The sequence below is a fragment of the Juglans microcarpa x Juglans regia genome, chromosome 6D (genome assembly GCF_004785595.1).
Source record: "Juglans microcarpa x Juglans regia isolate MS1-56 chromosome 6D, Jm3101_v1.0, whole genome shotgun sequence".
Lineage (NCBI taxonomy): Eukaryota > Viridiplantae > Streptophyta > Magnoliopsida > Fagales > Juglandaceae > Juglans > Juglans microcarpa x Juglans regia.
The window spans coordinates 32,242,410-32,262,540 of record NC_054604.1 but is presented as its reverse complement, the minus strand read 5'-3'; the positions used below and the strand labels follow the sequence as shown (position 1 = coordinate 32,262,540).

Genomic DNA, 20,131 nt, shown 5'->3' with positions numbered 1-20,131 from the left:
TTATAATATAATTTATACATCTAACGGTCGAAAATAGTTTTAGATAAAGTTGTGCGTGTGATGTTTGTCCAATAGTCATATTAATGTTCTAACTTCAAACATAAAAACTAACATATTTACAATTTTTGAATTATTTCATCAGATTCAATATCCTGAGACCTTGAACATTAATAATATTTATATGATGAATCAGTTTGATCAAACAAAAATATTTAACAAGGAAACTCTATAACCCTGGCAAATCCGATTCTGGAACAGGAATTTCTAGCCACACTTTAAAAAAAAAAAAAAATTGTACATAATAAAGTGGGTAAGATCCGAATAAATTATCTGAATAGTAAAAGAGTAATGATAGATATAATTTTAGAATTTATAAATTTCACATATTTTATTTGAAAAAAAAGTAAGATTCACTATTAAAAAATATTATTATTTTTAAATGATAACCATATTTATTATTATTTTTAAATGAATACGCTTAAATTGTAAATATCATTAGGTAGAATAAGCTCTTTGGACAGTGCGATAGACTAGGTGGATCGTGGACCCAATAAGAAACTGATGCGTGGGCTTTCCAGCACATTCGAAAAACAAGCGCCCACGTGTAACATCCTAGAAGTACTGAAGTAGATTATCCACCAATGAAGGACCCACCAAACAATGACGTGGCAGATATTGTCCGACCAAAACAGTGAACAGTTCAGAAACCGAGTGACGAAGGAGCAACTCCATTTCCCTTCCACACATTCCTATGTTGCCTTATCTCTGAGCTGTCCTGTCTTTGTTTCCCTCCGAACACAAACTATCCCAATGCAATATCAAACTTCTTCCCTCCCACCTGATCATACGTCGTCCTTGTCCATACCCACCATCCTCGTTGCAGCTGATCTTCAGTCCCATCCTTCGACGCTCGACCTCCAATGGCTAACAAGTTAGCCATTACTGTAACATCCCCTCGTTTTCACACGGCCACATTTAAAAGGCCCTTGATTCCTGTTTCTTCATCGTTGTTTTCGTTATCTTCTTCTACAAGGGTTCGGTCGGTTCACTTCAATGGAAGGCACGCATGTTTTCGGCGCCGGGTTTTGGTGCTTAACACCAAGGCCACTGCCGACAAACAAGGTATTGTTTCATCAATTACAAGTAGCCATAGGATTAGTGAGTGAAAAATCGATGGCATTCGATACGTATTAGATTAGTAAGCACACGGATTTTCTTCGTCTTTTAATTTTCCAGACCAGTTTGAAGACAGCGAGGTTGTCGACGGTAAAATCCTGCCATATTGTAGCATAGACAAAAAAGAGAAAAAGTCACTTGGCGAACTTGAACAAGAGTTTCTTCAAGCTCTGCAAGTATGCGTACAGAATCTACTCATTTTTTTTTTCTCTAGTATTTTGCTACTTCATACGTAACATAATACTTACGATTAGACCACCAGTATGCCTCTACATAAACAAGAAATCGCCCAGGTTTCACTTCTGTTTTTGTAATTCCTGAAGCATGCACGCTTGTTTCTGTTTTCTTGATCTCCAGGCATTCTATTATGAGGGAAAAGCTATTATGTCAAATGAGGAATTTGATAATCTCAAGGAAGAGTTAATGTGGGAAGGAAGCAGCGTTGTTATGCTTAGTACGCATTGAGCTTTATAAATGGAGCCTCAACATATATGTGTTTTTCAACTAATCAATAACTTAATTTATGATGTTTAACCTTTGATTACTTACTTGGTTTATTTTATCATCCAGGTTCGGATGAACAGAAATTTCTTGAAGCTTCAATGGCTTATGTTGCTGGGAAACCAATTCTGACCGATGAAGAGTATGATCAATTAAAGTTGCGGCTAAAGGTTTGTGCTTGTTTATTCCATTGTCAAATATGTGCATTTCAATGAGTAATGCAGATACAAATTACGTAAAATGATCTTTGCAACTAAAATTCTGAGGAAGGGATCAATGTTCTTGATTAGTGCGTCTTTAGGAGTTGGATATGCAAGTAGCTAACTGACCGTCAGTTAATCTTCCAAGCTATAATTGGGATTATGCTGTATGAGTAATCTAATTTTTACAGGTCACAGCATGAGAAAGTATGTTAATAAACGGACATAGAGAAACTGATCATAATGTCATATATATTGTTGTGTTGGTAATAAGATTCTTGACTTACTCTCTACATTTCTTAGTTTAAATTTTTGAAAAATCCTGATTTGGTAGTGTGAATGATATTTAACCACAACCATAATTGTTTTTCAGATTCAAGGGAGTGATATTGTTGTCGAGGGTCCACGATGCAGTCTCCGAAGTAGAAAGGTGCATGCTGCTCTAAATGTTTCTGAATGAGCTCTTGTCTTACTAGGTCCCCAGCTCTGCCATTTTTGTTTTGCACTTGTGCATACGTGCGTTGACTGTCAAGAAGGTTGGGATTTGCATTTTTAGGTTCTCCTAGAATCTTGATCACTGCAGTATTTTTCCCTGTACTAGCATCACAGGATCAAATACCATCCACTCAGATGCAGTGATGTACTTATTGTCACGCCTGAATTAGTGTGACAGTTTCCAGCCTTCTCTGCAAAAATGATTTACCCTGCCATGAGTGGTTAAAGGTTATCCACAAATGGATGGTATAGCCATTAGATACTTCAATTTGCTTTGGTTGTTTTGTGTTGCAAAATACGCACAGCAGATCTTGGCTTAATTTGTACTGACTGAGTTTCTTCCCATAGGTTTACAGTGACCTGTCCGTTGACTATTTGAAGATGCTTCTGTTAAACGTTCCGGCAACCGTTGTTGCATTAGGATTGTAAGTAGCATGTTTTTCTTCTAATAATTTAGGTTTTAAAATCTCTGTGATGATAACCATCTTGTGCTCTATTACATGCACTTGGACCACCTTTGGGAAAAAGATAGCATGGACCAAAAGAAAAAAGAACAAGAACATAAAGTGATCACGTAACTTAGATCAGATGCATAAACGTTCTACTTATGGCAAACTTGTCTTATACATGTATAATGATTATTATATTTGTACTGTGTGTCCTGACAGGTTTTTCTTCCTGGACGACCTTACTGGGTTTGAGATTACATATCTATTGGAGGTAGGTAGTTGAGGTTGTCTTCTTCTTGTTTGTTTTGATGAATCTTTAAGGTCAATGGACATGATCTGTTCTAGTACTAAATAGAAAAAGAAGGGGAAAAAGAAGTCACTCACACCTTCTCATAGTTCTTTAGCCATTCCTCAGCGACCATGATTTGATAAATTTTTGCACCTGTGTCCCAAATGCAGCTAGGCCAATCAGCCAAAATTAAGTTGCAGAATAACAACACTACCACGCCAAACTGGCTCGATTTATCATCCTATTGATTAGTGAACCAGAGACTGTAAATATCAGAAATTTGAAAGAGAAAAAGAGTGATCAGAACTTCTAGTGAACTTTGAAAAGTTATATACCTTCTCCAGTAAAAATATGTAGAACTAATCAGCAACTTAAAATTCTTGGGTAAACCCATTTTTAACATATGCGCTTTTGTGAATGTTGAATCTCAGCTCCCCGAGCCATTCAGTTTCATATTCACGTGGTTTGCTGCTGTGCCCCTCTTAGTTTGGCTTGCTCTCTCACTCACAAATGTGATTGTGAAAGATTTCTTGATCTTAAAGGTAGAATATTCGTTGAAATCTCTTCCCAAGTTTGAAAAACCACATGGTGTTGGGTATACATTGCAACTGATGCAGTACTCTGCTATAGGGTCCATGTCCAAATTGTGGTACTGAGAATGGCTCCTTCTTTGGCACCATACTATCAATTTCCAGTGGCGGTACTACCAACACTCTCAAATGTTCAAAGTAAGTACATACATCTTTATTGACTCGTGACCTAACCGATATAATGCATGTCTGTATATGTGTATGTACACATTGCTCCAGTTTTTTAGATACATTTATTGTAGGCAGGTTTATATCCCATGTTTTTTGACTGTTACAACTTCAATTTTGCCTCAGTTGTGAAACTGCGTTGGTATATGACTCAAAGACACGCTTGATTACGTTGCCAGAAGGAAGTAATGCTTGATTGGAGGCACGCACGCACGCACCCTGTCAAAGGTGTTACGCATGTATTATAGAGTAGATTCTTCTTCCCTTTTTATTTATTTTCTTCATTGTGCATGCAATTATGACATGTCGAAAGCCACTCCCTGCAGGATCAATCCAGTTTATGAAATCCGATAGTTACTGACCTATGAAGTTTGGAGATGAAGGGTTTCACGTTATGTATATACCCATGGTCATCTGTGTAGAGCAAAAAAAAAAAAAACAAAAAAAGAGCTGTTAAATGGGTGCTTATAAATGCATTTGTAGAGCATACATGCTTGTGATGTAGTCCTTATAAATCAGTGGAAGAGGATTTGCGTAATTTTAAAGGAACATCCTCTATAATAATAATAATAATAATAAACATGGGTGCAAACGTTTTATAACAGTTTCTCCTGCTTTGTATAATTGAAGTCAGGTTTTCACTGGTATTTCTGAAGTTCTGCGTATTGGACTAATGTGTCGATCACAGAATATCATGATTCAGACACTTCTAAGTTTTAAAATGTCAATTGCTATGGGGTAATCCATTAGTTAGGAAAGCTACTTGCCTCTGTTTGCATCGTTCCTTTTTTCTTCTCTCTTTTGCCAAGCAAAAAACTGTTCTTCACAAATATGTTAAGGAAGCTGTAAACCCCATAGTCACTTTCTCTACAAGATTGCTACATCCAAGTAATCTCCAATCTATAAATTCAAAAACAAAACAAGTCAACTCAACCATATTGAACGTAATATCTATGGCTATGGCTATGGCTATGGCGGCTATTACCTGGAAGCTAAGTTCACCCAATTACTTGCTGTCCTCCACTCGTCTACTGTTTCCATAAGAAAGTGTCATCCCCACCTATTAATCAACAAAAAAGAAAAATGTGTCATCCCCACTTTAGAGAGCAAGATATGTGAGGGTTTAAAGAATAAATTGCAGTAACATTTTTTCTATGCCGATGTATTAATTGCCACTAATGGCTCAATTACACCTCATTTTATCTAATATCCCGCTCATCACAGAAGGGTGTTATGTATGCCCAAAGGCGTAGTCCATTTATGTCATGGGATACTCAATATCTCGCAAATATAAAGGTGCTTACAAAATTATTTCAGGTAGCTTACTAGAAAAGTGTCCCAAGGTCATACTTGAGTCCTAACACCTTCAAAGGGTCAATAATGGAAAAATGTCAGTATCTAAGAACCAAGGAGCAAATATTAGTGATCAACTTGACATGAATCTCGAATGAATCTGTGAAGGTAGGTAGACCCTGGGCACAAGCATGAAAATAAATGAGCATATGACGCAGAAATCTGTAGTAGTTCTACAACATAATTTTTTTTTATAAGTGAAAAAAAAATTGTTCTACGACATAACAAATTATGTATGACCAGGTAAATGAAATTAGTGTGTACTGTTCTCAACACAAAATGACCACCTTGACCAGGATATATACGAAAGCAAAAGACAGTTTAGTGTTTCTTCTCCTGGCCTCCGGAGCAACCTCTTTAACCTGACAAACTAAAATCATCTACAGGACAAATAAAACATCTAATTCAATGAAACATTTAAGGATCGGATGGAGCGTACAACATACAAGATCATTTATTTCACAGTGTTGCATCCTTCCATGTATAAATTTGAACCTCATCTTTGGGTTCCTTGCCTCTCACTGCAAAATCTTCCTCATTATGATGACTTCCAATCTGCATAAATTCAAAACCAAAATAATAACCAAATGTCCTAAAAACAGAAAATATGGAGAACTAGTAAAATTAGCCAACAAGATAAAAAGAAACATACATCCATCTAGGCCTGTGCACATGGGCCGACGAACCGATTGATCCGATTTATTCAATCCGATCCGTCCGACAAATTGACGGGTCATTACAAATCGGTTCTCAACCCGCTTAATGTCAGATTTGTTCTTCGGGTGTTAATTCCACCAACTCTATAAATTTAAAACTTGCCACCGAAGTTAATGCGTACGAGTACGACTCTCGCAACTTTTTTCTATTGGCTCTGACACCATCTTGCATTGTCTTTCATATATTACATCTCCTGTAAAGCTTCAACATTTATGGCCGTTGATATGCCTCAAGAAGCACAAGTTCTGAATGTTTTCATCCTTTTGCTTTTACTCTCTCTCTCTCCTCCATTGCCTTTGCAGCCTTTTAACTCATCTCTTCCAATTTCTTCTTTTTTGCATTAAAAGCCTTTTCTCTCATGGCGAAGACTCCATTAAAACGCCATAGAGAAGAAACCCTTTAGAATCTGTCCCGTCTCTATTTTTCTAGCACTGTTTCTCCTTTCAGGCTTGAGCAAATATCATTATTTGACCTTTGATTCCTCAAACCCAAACCACGAGCTGCCCAAACAGCCCACATGCAGGCTCACCATATAGAAAATTTGCGAGATGAAAACCAGAGATGAATTAGGAGAAAGAAAAGAAATTAATTAGAGATACGAAGAAAAATTCGCCATGAAAGCAACTCATCATCCTTTGAGCTTCTTTCTTATTCTTCTATCTTTCGATCCCCCACCAGAGTCTAATCCGCCTCCTCCACTACCACCACCACTATTGAACCCAAGCTTCGAGTACCTTTTCTTCCACGAAGGCGGGTCTCCCCAGATCAGATTCAGCATGCCGTTTACAGATCTGGTTCTCTACCGTCAGTGTAACTTTGCTTGAGCTAGACGCCGCCGTTTGTAGATTTGTTGCCGCTACTGGTGCTGGGCAGGTCGAGGCTTGGGGATGCCTCACCTCAGCTCGAGATCTTCTCCTTCGATCCCAAGACCCCTTCTCTCTCTTCCTCTCCCGTGGTTTGTAAACCATTGAATTGGCTTTCTTTTCTTTCTGTTTTTCCCTAAGCGAATTGGTTTTCGTTTTTGGAAGCATGAAAATGACCTTGTTTTTAAAGGTCGGGGTCATACGGGTTCGACCCAGTTTGATTTTGTTTGGGTCGAGTCGGTTCGAGTTGGCTCCTTATATGAAGGTTCTCGGGTCGGGTCGGGTCGGGTGCAAACCCGGCTTTACCAGGTCGGGTTGCAGCCCTACATCCATCTACACACCCAACAATAAAATTAGAGACTTTCAAGTGAAAGGGGCATAGCTGTAGTTATGTGTAGGGACAACGCAAACAACAGCAAGTCGGTGCACAATGGCATGGGAAGATACTTAAGTGGCTACTGGTTTAATACATGGAGTGAAGGTTTTGATTTCATCAAAAACCACTTCATTAGGGTAGACGGCGCGTAATTTGTTAAGGCTTTTAGTAGTCCTACACATCGCCTGCTGTTTGTAACTAGCAATAAATGACTCTTTGACAGCCGAGGATGTCCACATTAACATTCTGAATCCTATTTATCGGAAAATTTTTGCACAGTCGATTAGCATTCTCGCCAACTGACGTCAAATGCAAACCAGAAAGTTCTAACATACTGTTAGTCAGCAAGCAACCAGAAAATTTTGTGAGTAAGCATGTTGGAAGCTTTTCGGGAGCAATCGCCCGTTTCCTATAACCAAAGCTCTAATCGTTCTCTCGCCTTACTCAAGCATTCTAATAAGCAAATATAAAAGCTTTCTGCAACACCACCAAAAGTGAATGTTTTGATAAAGTTCGTGCATACCTTGGTGAAAACTCGGAGCAACAGAGGGCAAGACTGCAATTGTGTCATGCCACAAAAAAAAAAAAAAAAAAAAAATCAATACAAAATTATACAATTCAAGAGTTTCAGAATGTCACAGTGAATACCACATTGTTATTCTATGTAGTAAACAAAAACGAGAGGAAGTTCACAGAGAACGAGAGTGAGAGAGGACTGAGGAGGGGGACCTTATTGGCTTTTCACGATCAACGCATTCAAAGCGAGGGCGAGCTAGGAGTGGCGACTGTGGTGGAGCACGGGCTGAAGAGGAGGAGGAGGCGGGAGGGGTCTGTTCGAAGAAGAGGGGTCTGGTCTGGGTGGAGCCCTCTGCTTCTCTTGTCCATGACCATCTCATTGGGTTCGGGTCGACTGCAGATCATCTTATTTCTCGTATTCACGCAAGTACGACACACTTTTTGGGCCAAATGGGCGTATCAACGGGCCGAAGGGGCTTCAATGAAACCATTCAGATTACAGTTTTTTTTTTTTTTTTTTTTTTTCTCAAAAAAATAGGTTACATAGTTACGTTTTTGCAAGACGTTGGTTTTGGAATTTTTGTAACTGCCATATATAGTCTTCTAAGTTCTAAATTGTACATAGTATTTCTCCAAAAAAATTAGAGATATCAATAAAATTAGAGATACAATCACTCTTCTTTTTAAAAAAAAAAAAAAAATAATTTATGTCTTTAATCATTAAAACTTAAACTGGACAAACGAAATGGCATTGTCCTTAAACCAAGTTTCGTTATTCACTGGTTGTAATAGAAATGGTGGCATTGGAAGTTCAACTTAACCAAATGAAAAATATTTTTTGAACACGCAGATGATGATGATGGTTACCTAGTTTAATGGAAAAAAGTACATGAGTTTAGTTCATGCTTGCACGTCCCCAAGTATTAAAAAACATGTAGCCAGCCATCACAAACCGACATTAGCGGGCATGTAATTAGTTTCCCTTGGCCACTTTATATTGCGGTACCAGGGAATATTAAACAAAAAAAAAAAAACACATACATATATCACGTCCAATCATTTTCAAACAAAAAATTAGTGAAACATTCCTTTATTATTATTATTATTATATATATATTTTTTTAAATCTTCGTGAGGGCCACGAAGTCAATCTGTTGATGTCCAATAATGCCTGTGGTTGGGCGTTATATATAAGTGAGCAGATGCATGTAGCAGTAGACAACATTATACGCATATATTGTAGTAATTATAATATAGAGATCAAGAGATGGAGGCATGCATGGCTGCGACTTCCCTTGGATCGGGGATGATGATGTTTAGGTTGGTGTTGTTGGCATTTATTCTAACAATCAGCATTAAGGCGACGGACGCTGTCTTCCGACCAAGCCCATGGCACCTCGCCCATGCCACCTTTTACGGTGACGAGACTGCCTCCGAGACCATGGGTACGTATAAGTTCTTCGATCCCCTGTCATCGTGTGTGTGTGTATATATATATGTGTGTGTGTGTGTGTGTGTGTTGTAATTAGTAGCCTTTTATTTTTATAATTTTTGTTTTGTTTTTTTTTTCCCATTTTGTTAGGACTTATTACTCTTGATTTTGTCAATTATTATTAATGTGCAAAGTTGCAAACTACATGGAGCATTAATATTTAATATTCAATTTATGGTTAAATAGGGGGAGCTTGTGGGTACGGAAACTTGTTTACCAACGGCTACGGAACAGACACAGCAGCCTTAAGCTCAACCCTGTTCAACAATGGATATGCTTGTGGTAGCTGTTATCAGATAAAGTGCTATCAATCCAAATGGTGCTTTGATTGGGTACCATTCACCACAGTCACAGCTACAAACCTCTGCCCACCAAACTGGTCTCAGGACTCCAACAATGGTGGGTGGTGCAACCCACCTCGAGTCCACTTCGACATGTCCAAGCCTGCTTTCATGAAGATTGCTCAGTGGAAGGCCGGCATTGTCCCGGTCATGTACCGCAGGTACTTTTAAGTCTTGTTAAAACATTACTTTTAAGTTAACGTGAAAAAATAGATTACTCAGTGAGTAATTTTTAATTGTGAAATTAATATTTATTTAAACGAGTTAAAGTTTAGAATTAAGATTCAACTTCAAGAATTTTACTCGTATCATATTAAATTATTATTTGTTTCAAAAGTTTAAGTCCATAAATAATGAAAAACTTAATAATTTATATTATATCTTAACGAGGCTTATTACAAGTCAAATATATAATATTGATGTTATGTATCACTTATAAAACTCATGTTATATTGATATGTAGAATTAGGACTGGTTACATAAAACCATCTCGTCTCATCTCATCATTACAATTTTTTTAAATTCTTATATAAAATATAATAAATAATTTAACTTTTTCAAATTATATTAAAAAATTATATTATAATAATATTTTATTCAACTTCCAACAAAATATCTCATATCATTTCATCTTAATTGCGTAACCAAACGAGTTTATGGAAAATACTCGTAATTTAATTGATCTTGCATATGATTCTTGTAGGGTACCATGCCAAAGGAGAGATGGGCTTCGATTCTCTTTTCAAGGAAATGGGTATTGGCTGTTGGTGTATGTGATGAACGTTGGAGGTGGGGGAGACATTTCACAGATGTGGGTGAAAGGAAGCAGAACAGGGTGGATAAAAATGAGCCATAACTGGGGAGCTTCGTACCAAGCATTTGCTACTCTGGGAGGCCAATCTCTTTCTTTCAGGATTACTTCTTACACAACAAAGGAGACCCTATTTGCATGGAACGTTGCTCCCAGTAACTGGAATGTAGGATTGACTTATAAGGCCAATGTCAACTTTCGTTGATGTAGAAACTAAACATGCTTGCCATCGTCGATGAAACTACTACGTTTTGAATATACAAGCCTATATATATGTACCATCTTTAGTTTCTTTTTCTTTTTTTTTTTAATTTTTTTTTTCTCTCCCTGAGATCGAACATGTTTTGCCTTTCCTGTTTTCCAAGGAAAAAAAAAGGTAAATTTCGTGATAACCAGGGAAATATGTATTAGGTTGGTGATGGATGATCATTTGGTCTAAACCATCGAAGAATATAATGAGAGACGTCTTTAATTATCTCCAAAATTCCAAATCATGGTGTGTGTTAAATTCATTGTCTCGATCGAAGCTCATTTTTCTAGATTTCGACGGTCTTTTCATTAATTTGATGACGAACCAAGACCTATTACTCTTGCATTCGTAATCACTATAAAAAGGAAATAAATTATAAAAGTATCATCATTTTGTAAAAATATTTTCATTTTAATATATAGTTGGGTAAAAATCTGTGAAAAAATTGTGTATCTATCACCATTTTTATTTCAATATTACGAATAATCCCATTGTAGAAACACAAATTAAACAAAAATGAAAAATGAAGGCAAGCAAGCAATCCGTCCCTGATATCAACCAAACTGAGTCGTTGTCATTCAATTATATATGAAAGGAAAATGATTTATATATGTGCATGAGTCATGCGTGGTATTCCATTTGGAAAAGAATAAATAATATAGGGCTCATATAAAAAAAAATTATTTTCTTAATGGTGTGCCTCATTCTTTTTTCCTTAAAGAATAAGTGAGACTTACTCACCATAAAACTATATCTATTGTTACTCTATATGAAATATCAACTATTGACTTTTTTTATGAGAAATAGACTACATTCATTTATGAAAGTGAAGTTACAGCTATAACTGATACATACAGGATGGAAAAATACAAATTACAAGTCAACTACTCACAGTTGAGACTCCACCAGTACATAAATTCATTTGTGACTGATATGGTTTTAACTTCTAGAACTTTCTACAGACAAACCGTCTGAGAGACCACACTCTACCTAAAACAGAGATTTCAAATCCCACCTCTAGAGGAGGAGAGGACTTTCACTTTATGGACAAAAAGTCCAAGAGACTATTTCTTTTTTATTATTAACATAAAACAAAGGAAATAATATAAAACGTAAATAATACATGGGAAAGTAGCGAAATATAGTTTGAAAATATGTAGATCCGCATTTTCAACCTTGGATGAAAACAAAAAAGCAAACACAGGGATTATGGGACACACGTCACCCTGGAAGTACAACGTACAATCGAGTCTGAAGAAATCGATGGTCCTAGTCCCAGAAATGCCTCACATGGCGGCGGTAGAGTTTCCCTTATGGTGATGTCACGCTCACACTTTGGACCGCGCGTATGGCTCATGCGCCGCTCCGTTTGACGAGATTCTTCGCCCATTTGAAGGATCGGCGTCTGAGAATCTTGCGGTGTGGCACGTGGTGGTCGCCGAGCTCCGGAGTACAACAGAACGGCATTTTGTCTTATTTCGAAAGAAAAACACACAAAACTAGAAAAAAAGCTAGAAAAATGAGGGAGGAGGGAGAGAACAGCCGAATCTCCAACCCTAGTCTGAATAGCTATTGGCTTAATATGAACTGTAAGTGTCATTAATTAGAACGGTACAACTGGTTCGAAGGCTTTATCATTAATTTCAAATGTTATGAGCAATACGCGACTGTAAAATGGCAATAATTGATAATAAGACTTGATCTCGGTACTTCATTCTCAGTCGAAGGAATACTAGGGGGCCGTTTTAGAGGAGCTTCAACCTTTAGACGTTTGATCTAAATATTATATTGCTATTTCATTTATCTTGCTATAGATTTGTTACCTTTGGTTTTCAGAATTTCGAATTGGACATCTGCCTGGTTCCCTTGTCACTACTCAAATCTGCCGTCCGTTTTGATTTTATAGAATCCAAATAGTGTGCATTCGCCGTCCGTATCCCGTATCCCATTTTGTCGGTGCACACTCTTATATATAATTTGATTTGAAAACATTGCACATTTTTAGAACGAAATCAAATCGTATGAACATTTTTATTGTGGATCGAAAATTATTTGATATAGAGTTAAGGACGACAAAAACAAAATTATGACAACAAAACTTTATTAATTTCTTAAATAAATACAAAAACAATAAACTTCTTCCCAACTTCACAGTTTACGGAACAATTATCCCCTTATACTTAAAAGTTGCTATAAACGTGAATAGTAATGAACAGTGACATAAACAATAATGAACAGTGATACGTGATATGTGTTTTACGCTTTTCTTCTTACACCTTACGTCTTGCATCCGCATCCCTCCTTACAGCAAAACCAAAGCAAAATCACAGTAAAATCACCACAAAAATGCCACAAAATCAAAAAATCACCACACAAATCACCAAATCAACACGCAGGTTTTCACACAAATCACAAATCAAGGTCTTCGGCTGGAGCATGGGAAGGAGGGAGAGTTCGTGAGAGAGTGGGCGTGTATGAGGGATAGATCGGGGCCATGGGTAGTTGGGGTAGATCGATGGTGGCCAGAGGAGGCTCATGACGGTGGCTGGACACTGTGGGTGGCGGCGCACTGCAGTGGAAGTGGGAGAACTCGTGCGTGAGGGAGGTGGACTTTGTGGGGACAAACGGCAGGGAGATGGAGGCCGAGCTCGCTGAAGGGGATGGGCGGTGGGAGGGGAGGCTACTGCGGAGGTGGTGGCGCCGGAGGATGGCTCACGGCGACGCAGCAACATCAAGTCCATTCGGGTTGTGCACAGTTGAGAGAGAGGAAGAGAGAGCGTGAGAGAGGGAGACCGGTGTGGGGGGACTCGCCGGAGTGAGGTGGTGCCGGTGGAAGGGGCGGTGAGGCTCACCAGCGCACGGCGACGCCAAGCTGGTCAGAAGAAGAATCAGCTTGGAGAGGGGCAGCATACCGCGTATGCATGAGTTGAGGGAGGAGAGAGAGAGGGGAGGGAAAAGTGAGGGAGAAGGAAGAGGGGTCTTACCCAAACCATTGTCTTGGAGTTTTCAAAACGATCTAACGGTAAAAGATTAAAATACTGATTTGAAAATGCATAAACATTAACTTAATTAAAAATACTGAGAAAAATTAAGGTAGAATATTATTTAAACTAATAATAAAGTCAACATCAATCTTATTATTAAAACACAGGAAGATTTGGGTTTGGTAAAGTGCGAGAAAATGTTGTGAAAGAAACCGGAAAGCAGAACAACAATCATAATTATAGCAAGTCACACAGGGGCATAAGAGGCTCAGAAAGTGTCAAACAAAAATAAAATCATATAAATAATTATAATTTTTAATATAATTTAAATCTCATAATATTCTTAATTAATTAAAATCATTTAAATAAAATGATTTTCTATCATTATAATATTTTTGGAGTTTTCAAAATAGAAGAGACTTACTTTAATGATGAAAAAATGTGAGAACAATACAAAAATAAAAGACAGTATTTTTTTAATGCTCCCTGGGTCATTGAGTAGTATGGTTGAATTCTCCAATTCCTATATTTTGCTAAGAAAACTATTACTAAAATATCTAAAATCTTTTAATTTTCATATTACTCATATTACTGTAACATTTTGTTATCATTATGATGCTTGTTAAAATTTATTTTTCTGCTCCTGTGCATTAAATTATTAACTAATTAATTTTATTTTTAAAAAATATTATTTTAACATTTTGTGGATATTAGTCACTAAGAAAACGTGCATTGCACGTCATTCCACAGCTATCCCCCTTATACTTAAAAGTGCTTATAAACGTGAACATTAATAAACAGTGTACGTGAACAGTAATAAACAGTAATCACAAAATCACCAAAATCACAACAAATTACACAACGCCGAACTCACCGAAATTATCTCAAAATCATAGTAGGATGATCACAAACTTACTGTAAATCATCCTAATTCTACAAAATCACAAAATGTACAAAACTACATGGTACGATGGCGTGGGCTTGGCTAACGGCGGTGCTACGGGGAGAAACCCGTACGTCTAAAGGGGTTTCGTGGTGGGGCGAAGGAGGAGCTACGGGTGGTGAGTTCCATGGAAATGGTCCACAGCGTCAAGGGAACTCGATGGTGGTGCTTGGTGGAGCAGAGACTGAGCCACGGTAGCGCAAGGGTGGAGAACCCGTGCGTTAAGACCCATTTCGGGTTGCTTGCGTGCGGCTAAGGGACGAGCTGCCAAGGGATTTCGACGTTGGGGTTTGGTCGCCGGCGTGAGGGGAAGCCGGTGACGTGGTCGGTGACACCGCACAGTGGCGCACGACTGCTTGAGGGAGGAGATCGCGTGAGAGAGAGGGAAGACGTGGTTAAGCGGAAGGAGAGAGAGAGAGGGAGAAATAGAAAGTGAGGGGAAAATGAAAGTTTTTAGAATTTAAATCTAACCCTTCATTATAAGTCTCTAAATTTGATCCAATGGTGAAAATTTAAATACTGATTTAAATTAATTTAAAATAGATAATTAACATATAAATATCATATCATAAATAAATTATCAAAATTAATTTATAAAATATTAAAATTTTTTAGATTTAAATCAAACCCTTCATCATAAGTCTCCAAATTTGATCCAATGGCAAAATTTTAAATACTGATTTAAATTAATTTAAATTAGATAATTAACATATAAATATCATATCATAAATAAATTATCAAATTTAATTTATAAAATATTAAAGTTTTTTAAATTTAAATCCAACCCTTCATCATAAGTCTCCAAATTTGATCCAATGGTAAAAATTTAAATACTGATTTAAATTAATTTAAATTAGATAATTAACATATAAATATCATATTATAAATAAATTATGAAATTTAATTTATAAAATATTAAAGTTTTTGGGATTTAAATCAACCCTTCATCATAAGTCTCCAAATTTGATCTAATGATGAAAATTTAAATATTGATTTAAACTAATTTAAAATATATAATTAACATATAAATATCGTATCATAAATAAATTATCAATTTTAATTTATAAAATATTAAAGTTTTGGGATTTAAATCTAACATTTCATCATAAATCTCCAAATTTGATCCAATAGTGAAAATTTAAATACTGATTTAAATTAATTTAAAATAGATAATTAACATTGGAAAACAAAAAAAGTATTTGAGAGGTAATATTGGAAAACAATTAATTCACTTTGTGTCTCCAATCCTTAAATAGTAATACAATTTTTTATAAAATGATAATTTAAATTTAGAGTATTTCTATAAAATATTATTATTATTATTATAAGTTATTTTTAAAAATATTGCTCATTTAAAACATGATTGTGAAATTTTTCATCGTTAAATTTGGACAAAATCAAATAGAAGAATCATTATTACTCAAAATTTTGGTGAAATTCTTCAATTTCACAATCATTGAAAATTAGATTGATTAATAAAAATAAAGAAAATATTATAAAAGAAAACACGTACGTACAAAAGCTCTACGTACCAAATTAATTGGGGTAACTGATCAACGTAATATATAATATGGGTTATTGGCTTCATTCATGGAGGTTTGGTTTCTTCTTGATGGCATCCATATTGGCAATAATCAGCAAACCAACACTTGCGGTAACCTTCCAACCAAGCCCTTGGCAGCTAAAAAGAAAAAAAGAAAAAGGAATGCGGAAAACTAATTGGTTGCCGTTACTTGAATTGGGTTTACAGGGGGAGCTTGTGGGTATGGAAATTTGTTTGTAAATGGATATGGAACAGATACAGTAGCCTTGAGCTCAACTCTGTTCAACAATGGGTACGCTTGTGGGAGCTGTTACCAGATAAAGTGCTATCAATCCAAGTTGTGCTTTAGTGGGGTCCCCATTCACCACAGTCACAGCTACAAACCTCTGCCCTCTAAACTGGTCTCAGGACTCTAACAATGGTGGGTGGTGCAACCCACCCCTAGTCCACTTCGACGTGTCCAAGCCTGCTTTCATGAAGATTGCTCAGTGGAAGGCCGGCATTGTCCCTGTTATGTACCGCAGGTAGTTAAATAAATTTCCCACCAAAATAATGGATTTCACTTCTGTTTTTTTTATGCGTCCTTGTGATTTAGTTAGCAAAAAGAATGTGGGTTAGATCTGAAAATACATTTTGAATTCAAATCTTTCCCGTTAAAAAGAATATTACTTTTATGGTATATGATTCTGAATAATAGCTAAAGAATCCCAGCTGATTGGGCAATGGCTTTACATGACAGGGTACCGTGCATAAGAAGTGGAGGGCTTCGATTTTCTTTCCAAGGAAACGCGTATTGGTTGCTGGTGTATGTAATGAACGTGGGAGGTGGAGGAGATATAACTCAGATGTGGGTGAAAGGAAGCAAAACCGGGTGGATAAGCATGAGCCATAACTGGGGAGCTTCGTACCAAGCTTTTGCAACTCTGGGAAGCCAATCTCTTTCTTTCAAGATCATCTCCTACACAACAAAGGAGACTATAATTGCCTGGAATGTTGCTCCTGCAAACTGGGCTGTGGGATTGACTTACAAAACCAATGTGAACTTCCATTGATGTAAATTCTTTCACAAATGGCTCCTCTTCTTCTTGTTTTCAATACACTACTACAGTATTTTGTTAGTCACTTCGTTTATGGAGAATCTCACTGTCTCCTTATGTGACTGCTCCTTTGTGTTTACCAGAGGTGAATTTTCACCTCCTGCCATCAGATCAGATGCTCATGAGACATGCCAATTGCCAAGACTATTATTATGGCTTTCTTGTCAAGTTTATCAATATTACTCGAAATGCCAACTAATGTGGTTTGGTTGGTAATTTCTTTGAGGTTGTATGAAGTTAAACTATCTTGTAATTAAATCATTGATAGAACTGAATGATTTAAGAAGTGACAAGAGTCCGATTTCCACCTAACTTAAAGTTAACTCAAGAGGTTGGAGGAGATGTTCTAATGCATACATAATATTTTTTTGCTATTTATGTATTAAAAAAAAACACGAACAATAACAGTATCACATATGCCCAATTAGATGACATATATGTCTTCAGCAATATTGATCTTGTGAAGTAAGAGTCAGAGGATGTAATCAATGCAATGAAGGATTGATTGGCATTAAAATTCCAGACATTTTTTTAGTACTCTTGGTTGACCCCCCATGTGAATATTTCATGTTAGGGGCGCATTAAAGGGAAAACAGATGGAATGCCATGGTGGCTAACATGATACCCACAAAGTTGTTCCAAGTGGCAGACATGTTACCAAACACAATTAGGAGCACTGGAGCCCCTATGCTAGGTGAAGAATGCCCTCAATTTCTTTCTCTAAGCACGCCAAGCCTCCTTTTTCATTCCCTTTTGCCATGAAGTATCATCATCATCATCAGCCCACGCTCCAAAATCATATCTCCCATCCTTTGTCATATGACCTTAGCCCTTCTGCCACCTAAAAACTCTCATTCAAAGACAGATCAACAGAAGTTATGCTGCATTCCCACAATACAAGATCCATTTGCTAGTTCTTCCTAACCCCACCTCTTCTAAAACAACAGGCAGTCTATTTCTTATCGATTACTTCACAGCCACCTAACGTATATTGTCTCCTGCTCTTGACATGATATAGACACAAAACAAGAAAGTTTTTCTCTTACTTTTCCCTGCTCTTTTATCCATCAAAGCTTTTCTGCCATGTAAATTACCGGAAACAGTCCAAACTGTCCTCTTTGCGACCTCACCCCTGTTACATCTGCAAGAAAAGAAGCTAATCAAGATTTTGTTATTACACATTTCAAGCTCTTCTTTCAATCTGCCAGCTTCAGAAAATCAGGAAAAAAAAATCAGGAAAAATGGCACTGCTATGCACATCGAAGCCCGAGAGTATCAGGAACAACCGTACAGGTATTACATTTTTACATCCAACGTCTTGTAAAACAAGTTCAGATTATCATATGGGCTCCCTCTTCTCTCTCACGTTCATAGTTCTTTCGTGGGCATCATCTGCATCAATAAAATCTGAAGCTCAAGAGATCAAATCAGCTCATCTTCTCGATCTTTACATTAGAGATTACACGTTCAAGGCCTACGACCAACACTTCGGGACTGGAATATTGCACACTTTACATTTACCGTCAAACCTCTCCGGCATCAGGGTCGACATGGTGAGATTCAGATGTGGTAGTCTCCGAAGATACGGTGCACAGGTTAAGGAATTTCATCTGGATATTGGAGTGACTGTGCATCCATGCGTGGAGAGAGTCATGATAGTTAGACAAAACTTGGGGTATAACTGGTCTTCCACATTCTATGCTAAGTATGATATCTCTGGGTACCAACTTGTTTCCCCTGTTCTAGGTCTTCTAGCTTATAATGCTGGGTCCAACATGAACTTTAGCAACCCTTTTGAGCTTGGAATTCTTGCAGGAGAAAAGCCCATCACAGTAGATTTCAGCAACACCACAAAGTTAGCCAAGATTCAGGGAAACAGCCCATATTGTGCTAGTTTTGAGAGTGACGGAAAAGTCACACTAGCAAATCAGGTATCACCATATGTGTGTGTTGCAAAGAGACATGGCCATTTTGGATTGGTCATTGAGACGCCACCAGAGCAATTAAGAACAAAGATTAGCCGGTGGAAAGTGGTGGTTGGAAGTTCAGTAGGAGCTGCATTGGGTGCTTTTCTTTTGGGTTTGCTTCTGTTGGCATTGTTTGTTAAGGTAAAGAAGAAATCAAGAATGGAAGAGATGGAGAGAAGGGCCTATGAAGAAGAAGCTTTACAAGTTTCTATGGTTGGACATGTGAGAGCTCCTACAGCAGCTGTCACTCGAACATTGCCTACAATTGAGCATGAGTATGTACATCCTAACCAAGGATTTGTTCATTTGCGTTTGTGATTATTCTTTTTGTAACATTAGATGAACAAAAATTATTTTTTCATTGGATAAGAAAGAAATTCAAAATGCTTTTGTAGGAAAGAGGGAAAAATCTGTTTCTCATCCCTGCCCATTGATTATTCTTTTTTCTTCAACTTTCAAAATCAATACTTTGTCAAATGAATTCTGCTACATATAATCACTTTTATATACTCTTTACGTACTTTACTGATGTGATGTGATTGGCTAAATCAGTTATTTTATATTAAAAAAATGGCACAACCAATCACATTAATGGAATGCACAAAAAATATATAAAAGTGACCCGCACTTAGAATTTTTGTTGTTGAATTCATTAATTATCAGAAGCTAAATGTCCCAAATCGAAGGGAGAAATTGGTGCAAGGTTAGAATTTCTGACCATACTGGTAAGTAAACAGGATTGCAGGTAAACTTGGAAAGACACAATTCAGTAAACTAGTAAAAACCTTTTCCCTGTATTAAAAATCAACAGTTTTTCCAATTTGTCTTGATTCAATCATTTCCAGTTCTGGGTCAAGAGTTTTGCTAATGTTCTGCCATATTCAAGTGAAAAGGTCTTTTTATTCAATGTTTTGCTAATAATTGCAGAACATTGAATAAAAAGACTTGCTTCTTCTATATTGTTACTTTCTACACAAAAGCAAAGTCACATCTCATGTTTGAACACAAAC

At 37.0% G+C, this 20,131-nt stretch overlaps 3 protein-coding genes and 2 pseudogenes across 10 annotated transcripts; 4 read left to right on the top strand and 1 right to left on the bottom strand.

Annotated features, from left to right (window-relative positions):
- Positions 1-721: 721 nt before the first annotated feature.
- Positions 722-4,447, top strand: LOC121235083 (PGR5-like protein 1A, chloroplastic). 8 transcript variants are annotated; one of them, XM_041131311.1, is made up of 11 exons: positions 722-1,122; positions 1,237-1,352; positions 1,534-1,630; positions 1,747-1,847; positions 2,251-2,307; positions 2,721-2,797; positions 3,041-3,092; positions 3,542-3,652; positions 3,741-3,838; positions 3,995-4,096; positions 4,195-4,447. In XM_041131311.1, exons 1-10 carry the CDS (start codon positions 921-923, stop codon positions 4,062-4,064), a joined length of 981 nt encoding a protein of 326 aa, XP_040987245.1. In that variant the 5' UTR covers positions 722-920; the 3' UTR covers positions 4,065-4,096; positions 4,195-4,447. The 8 variants fall into 8 exon arrangements, 4 of the variants coding, with proteins under 4 accessions (XP_040987245.1, XP_040987246.1, XP_040987244.1 ...); XR_005934506.1 differs by having other exon boundaries at positions 730-1,122; positions 3,995-4,117; XR_005934507.1 differs by having other exon boundaries at positions 730-1,122; positions 3,972-4,096.
- Positions 4,448-4,464: 17 nt separating this feature from the next.
- LOC121235544 lies at positions 4,465-7,748 on the bottom strand (annotated as a pseudogene).
- Positions 7,749-8,867: 1,119 nt separating this feature from the next.
- Positions 8,868-10,542, top strand: LOC121235085 (expansin-A7-like). Its single transcript, XM_041131314.1, has 3 exons — positions 8,868-9,138; positions 9,372-9,687; positions 10,230-10,542. Exons 1-3 carry the CDS (start codon positions 8,961-8,963, stop codon positions 10,540-10,542), a joined length of 807 nt encoding a protein of 268 aa, XP_040987248.1. The 5' UTR covers positions 8,868-8,960.
- A 5,542-nt stretch (positions 10,543-16,084) lies between these two features.
- LOC121233950 lies at positions 16,085-17,361 on the top strand (annotated as a pseudogene).
- A 596-nt stretch (positions 17,362-17,957) lies between these two features.
- Positions 17,958-19,614, top strand: LOC121233949. The gene has a single exon (XM_041129727.1). The coding sequence runs from the start codon at positions 18,396-18,398 to the stop codon at positions 19,437-19,439; it is 1,044 nt and encodes a 347-aa protein (XP_040985661.1). The 5' UTR covers positions 17,958-18,395; the 3' UTR covers positions 19,440-19,614.
- The last annotated feature ends 517 nt before the right edge of the window (positions 19,615-20,131 follow it).

What these genes read in the sequence shown, in the direction of transcription:
- LOC121235085 (XM_041131314.1), top strand. Translation starts at nt 8,961, where the DNA reads ATGGAGGCATGCATGGCTGCGACTTCCCTTGGATCGGGGATGATGATG. An exon ending in GACTGCCTCCGAGACCATGG is followed by an intron (nt 9,139 to 9,371) that starts GTACGTATAAGT and finishes ATGGTTAAATAG; the next exon opens with GGGGAGCTTGTGGGTACGGA. An exon ending in GTCCCGGTCATGTACCGCAG is followed by an intron (nt 9,688 to 10,229) that starts GTACTTTTAAGT and finishes TGATTCTTGTAG; the next exon opens with GGTACCATGCCAAAGGAGAG.
- LOC121235083 (XM_041131311.1), top strand. Translation starts at nt 921, where the DNA reads ATGGCTAACAAGTTAGCCATTACTGTAACATCCCCTCGTTTTCACACG. An exon ending in GGCCACTGCCGACAAACAAG is followed by an intron (nt 1,123 to 1,236) that starts GTATTGTTTCAT and finishes TTAATTTTCCAG; the next exon opens with ACCAGTTTGAAGACAGCGAG. An exon ending in AAGATTTCTTGATCTTAAAG is followed by an intron (nt 3,653 to 3,740) that starts GTAGAATATTCG and finishes ACTCTGCTATAG; the next exon opens with GGTCCATGTCCAAATTGTGG.
- LOC121233949 (XM_041129727.1), top strand. Translation starts at nt 18,396, where the DNA reads ATGGCACTGCTATGCACATCGAAGCCCGAGAGTATCAGGAACAACCGT.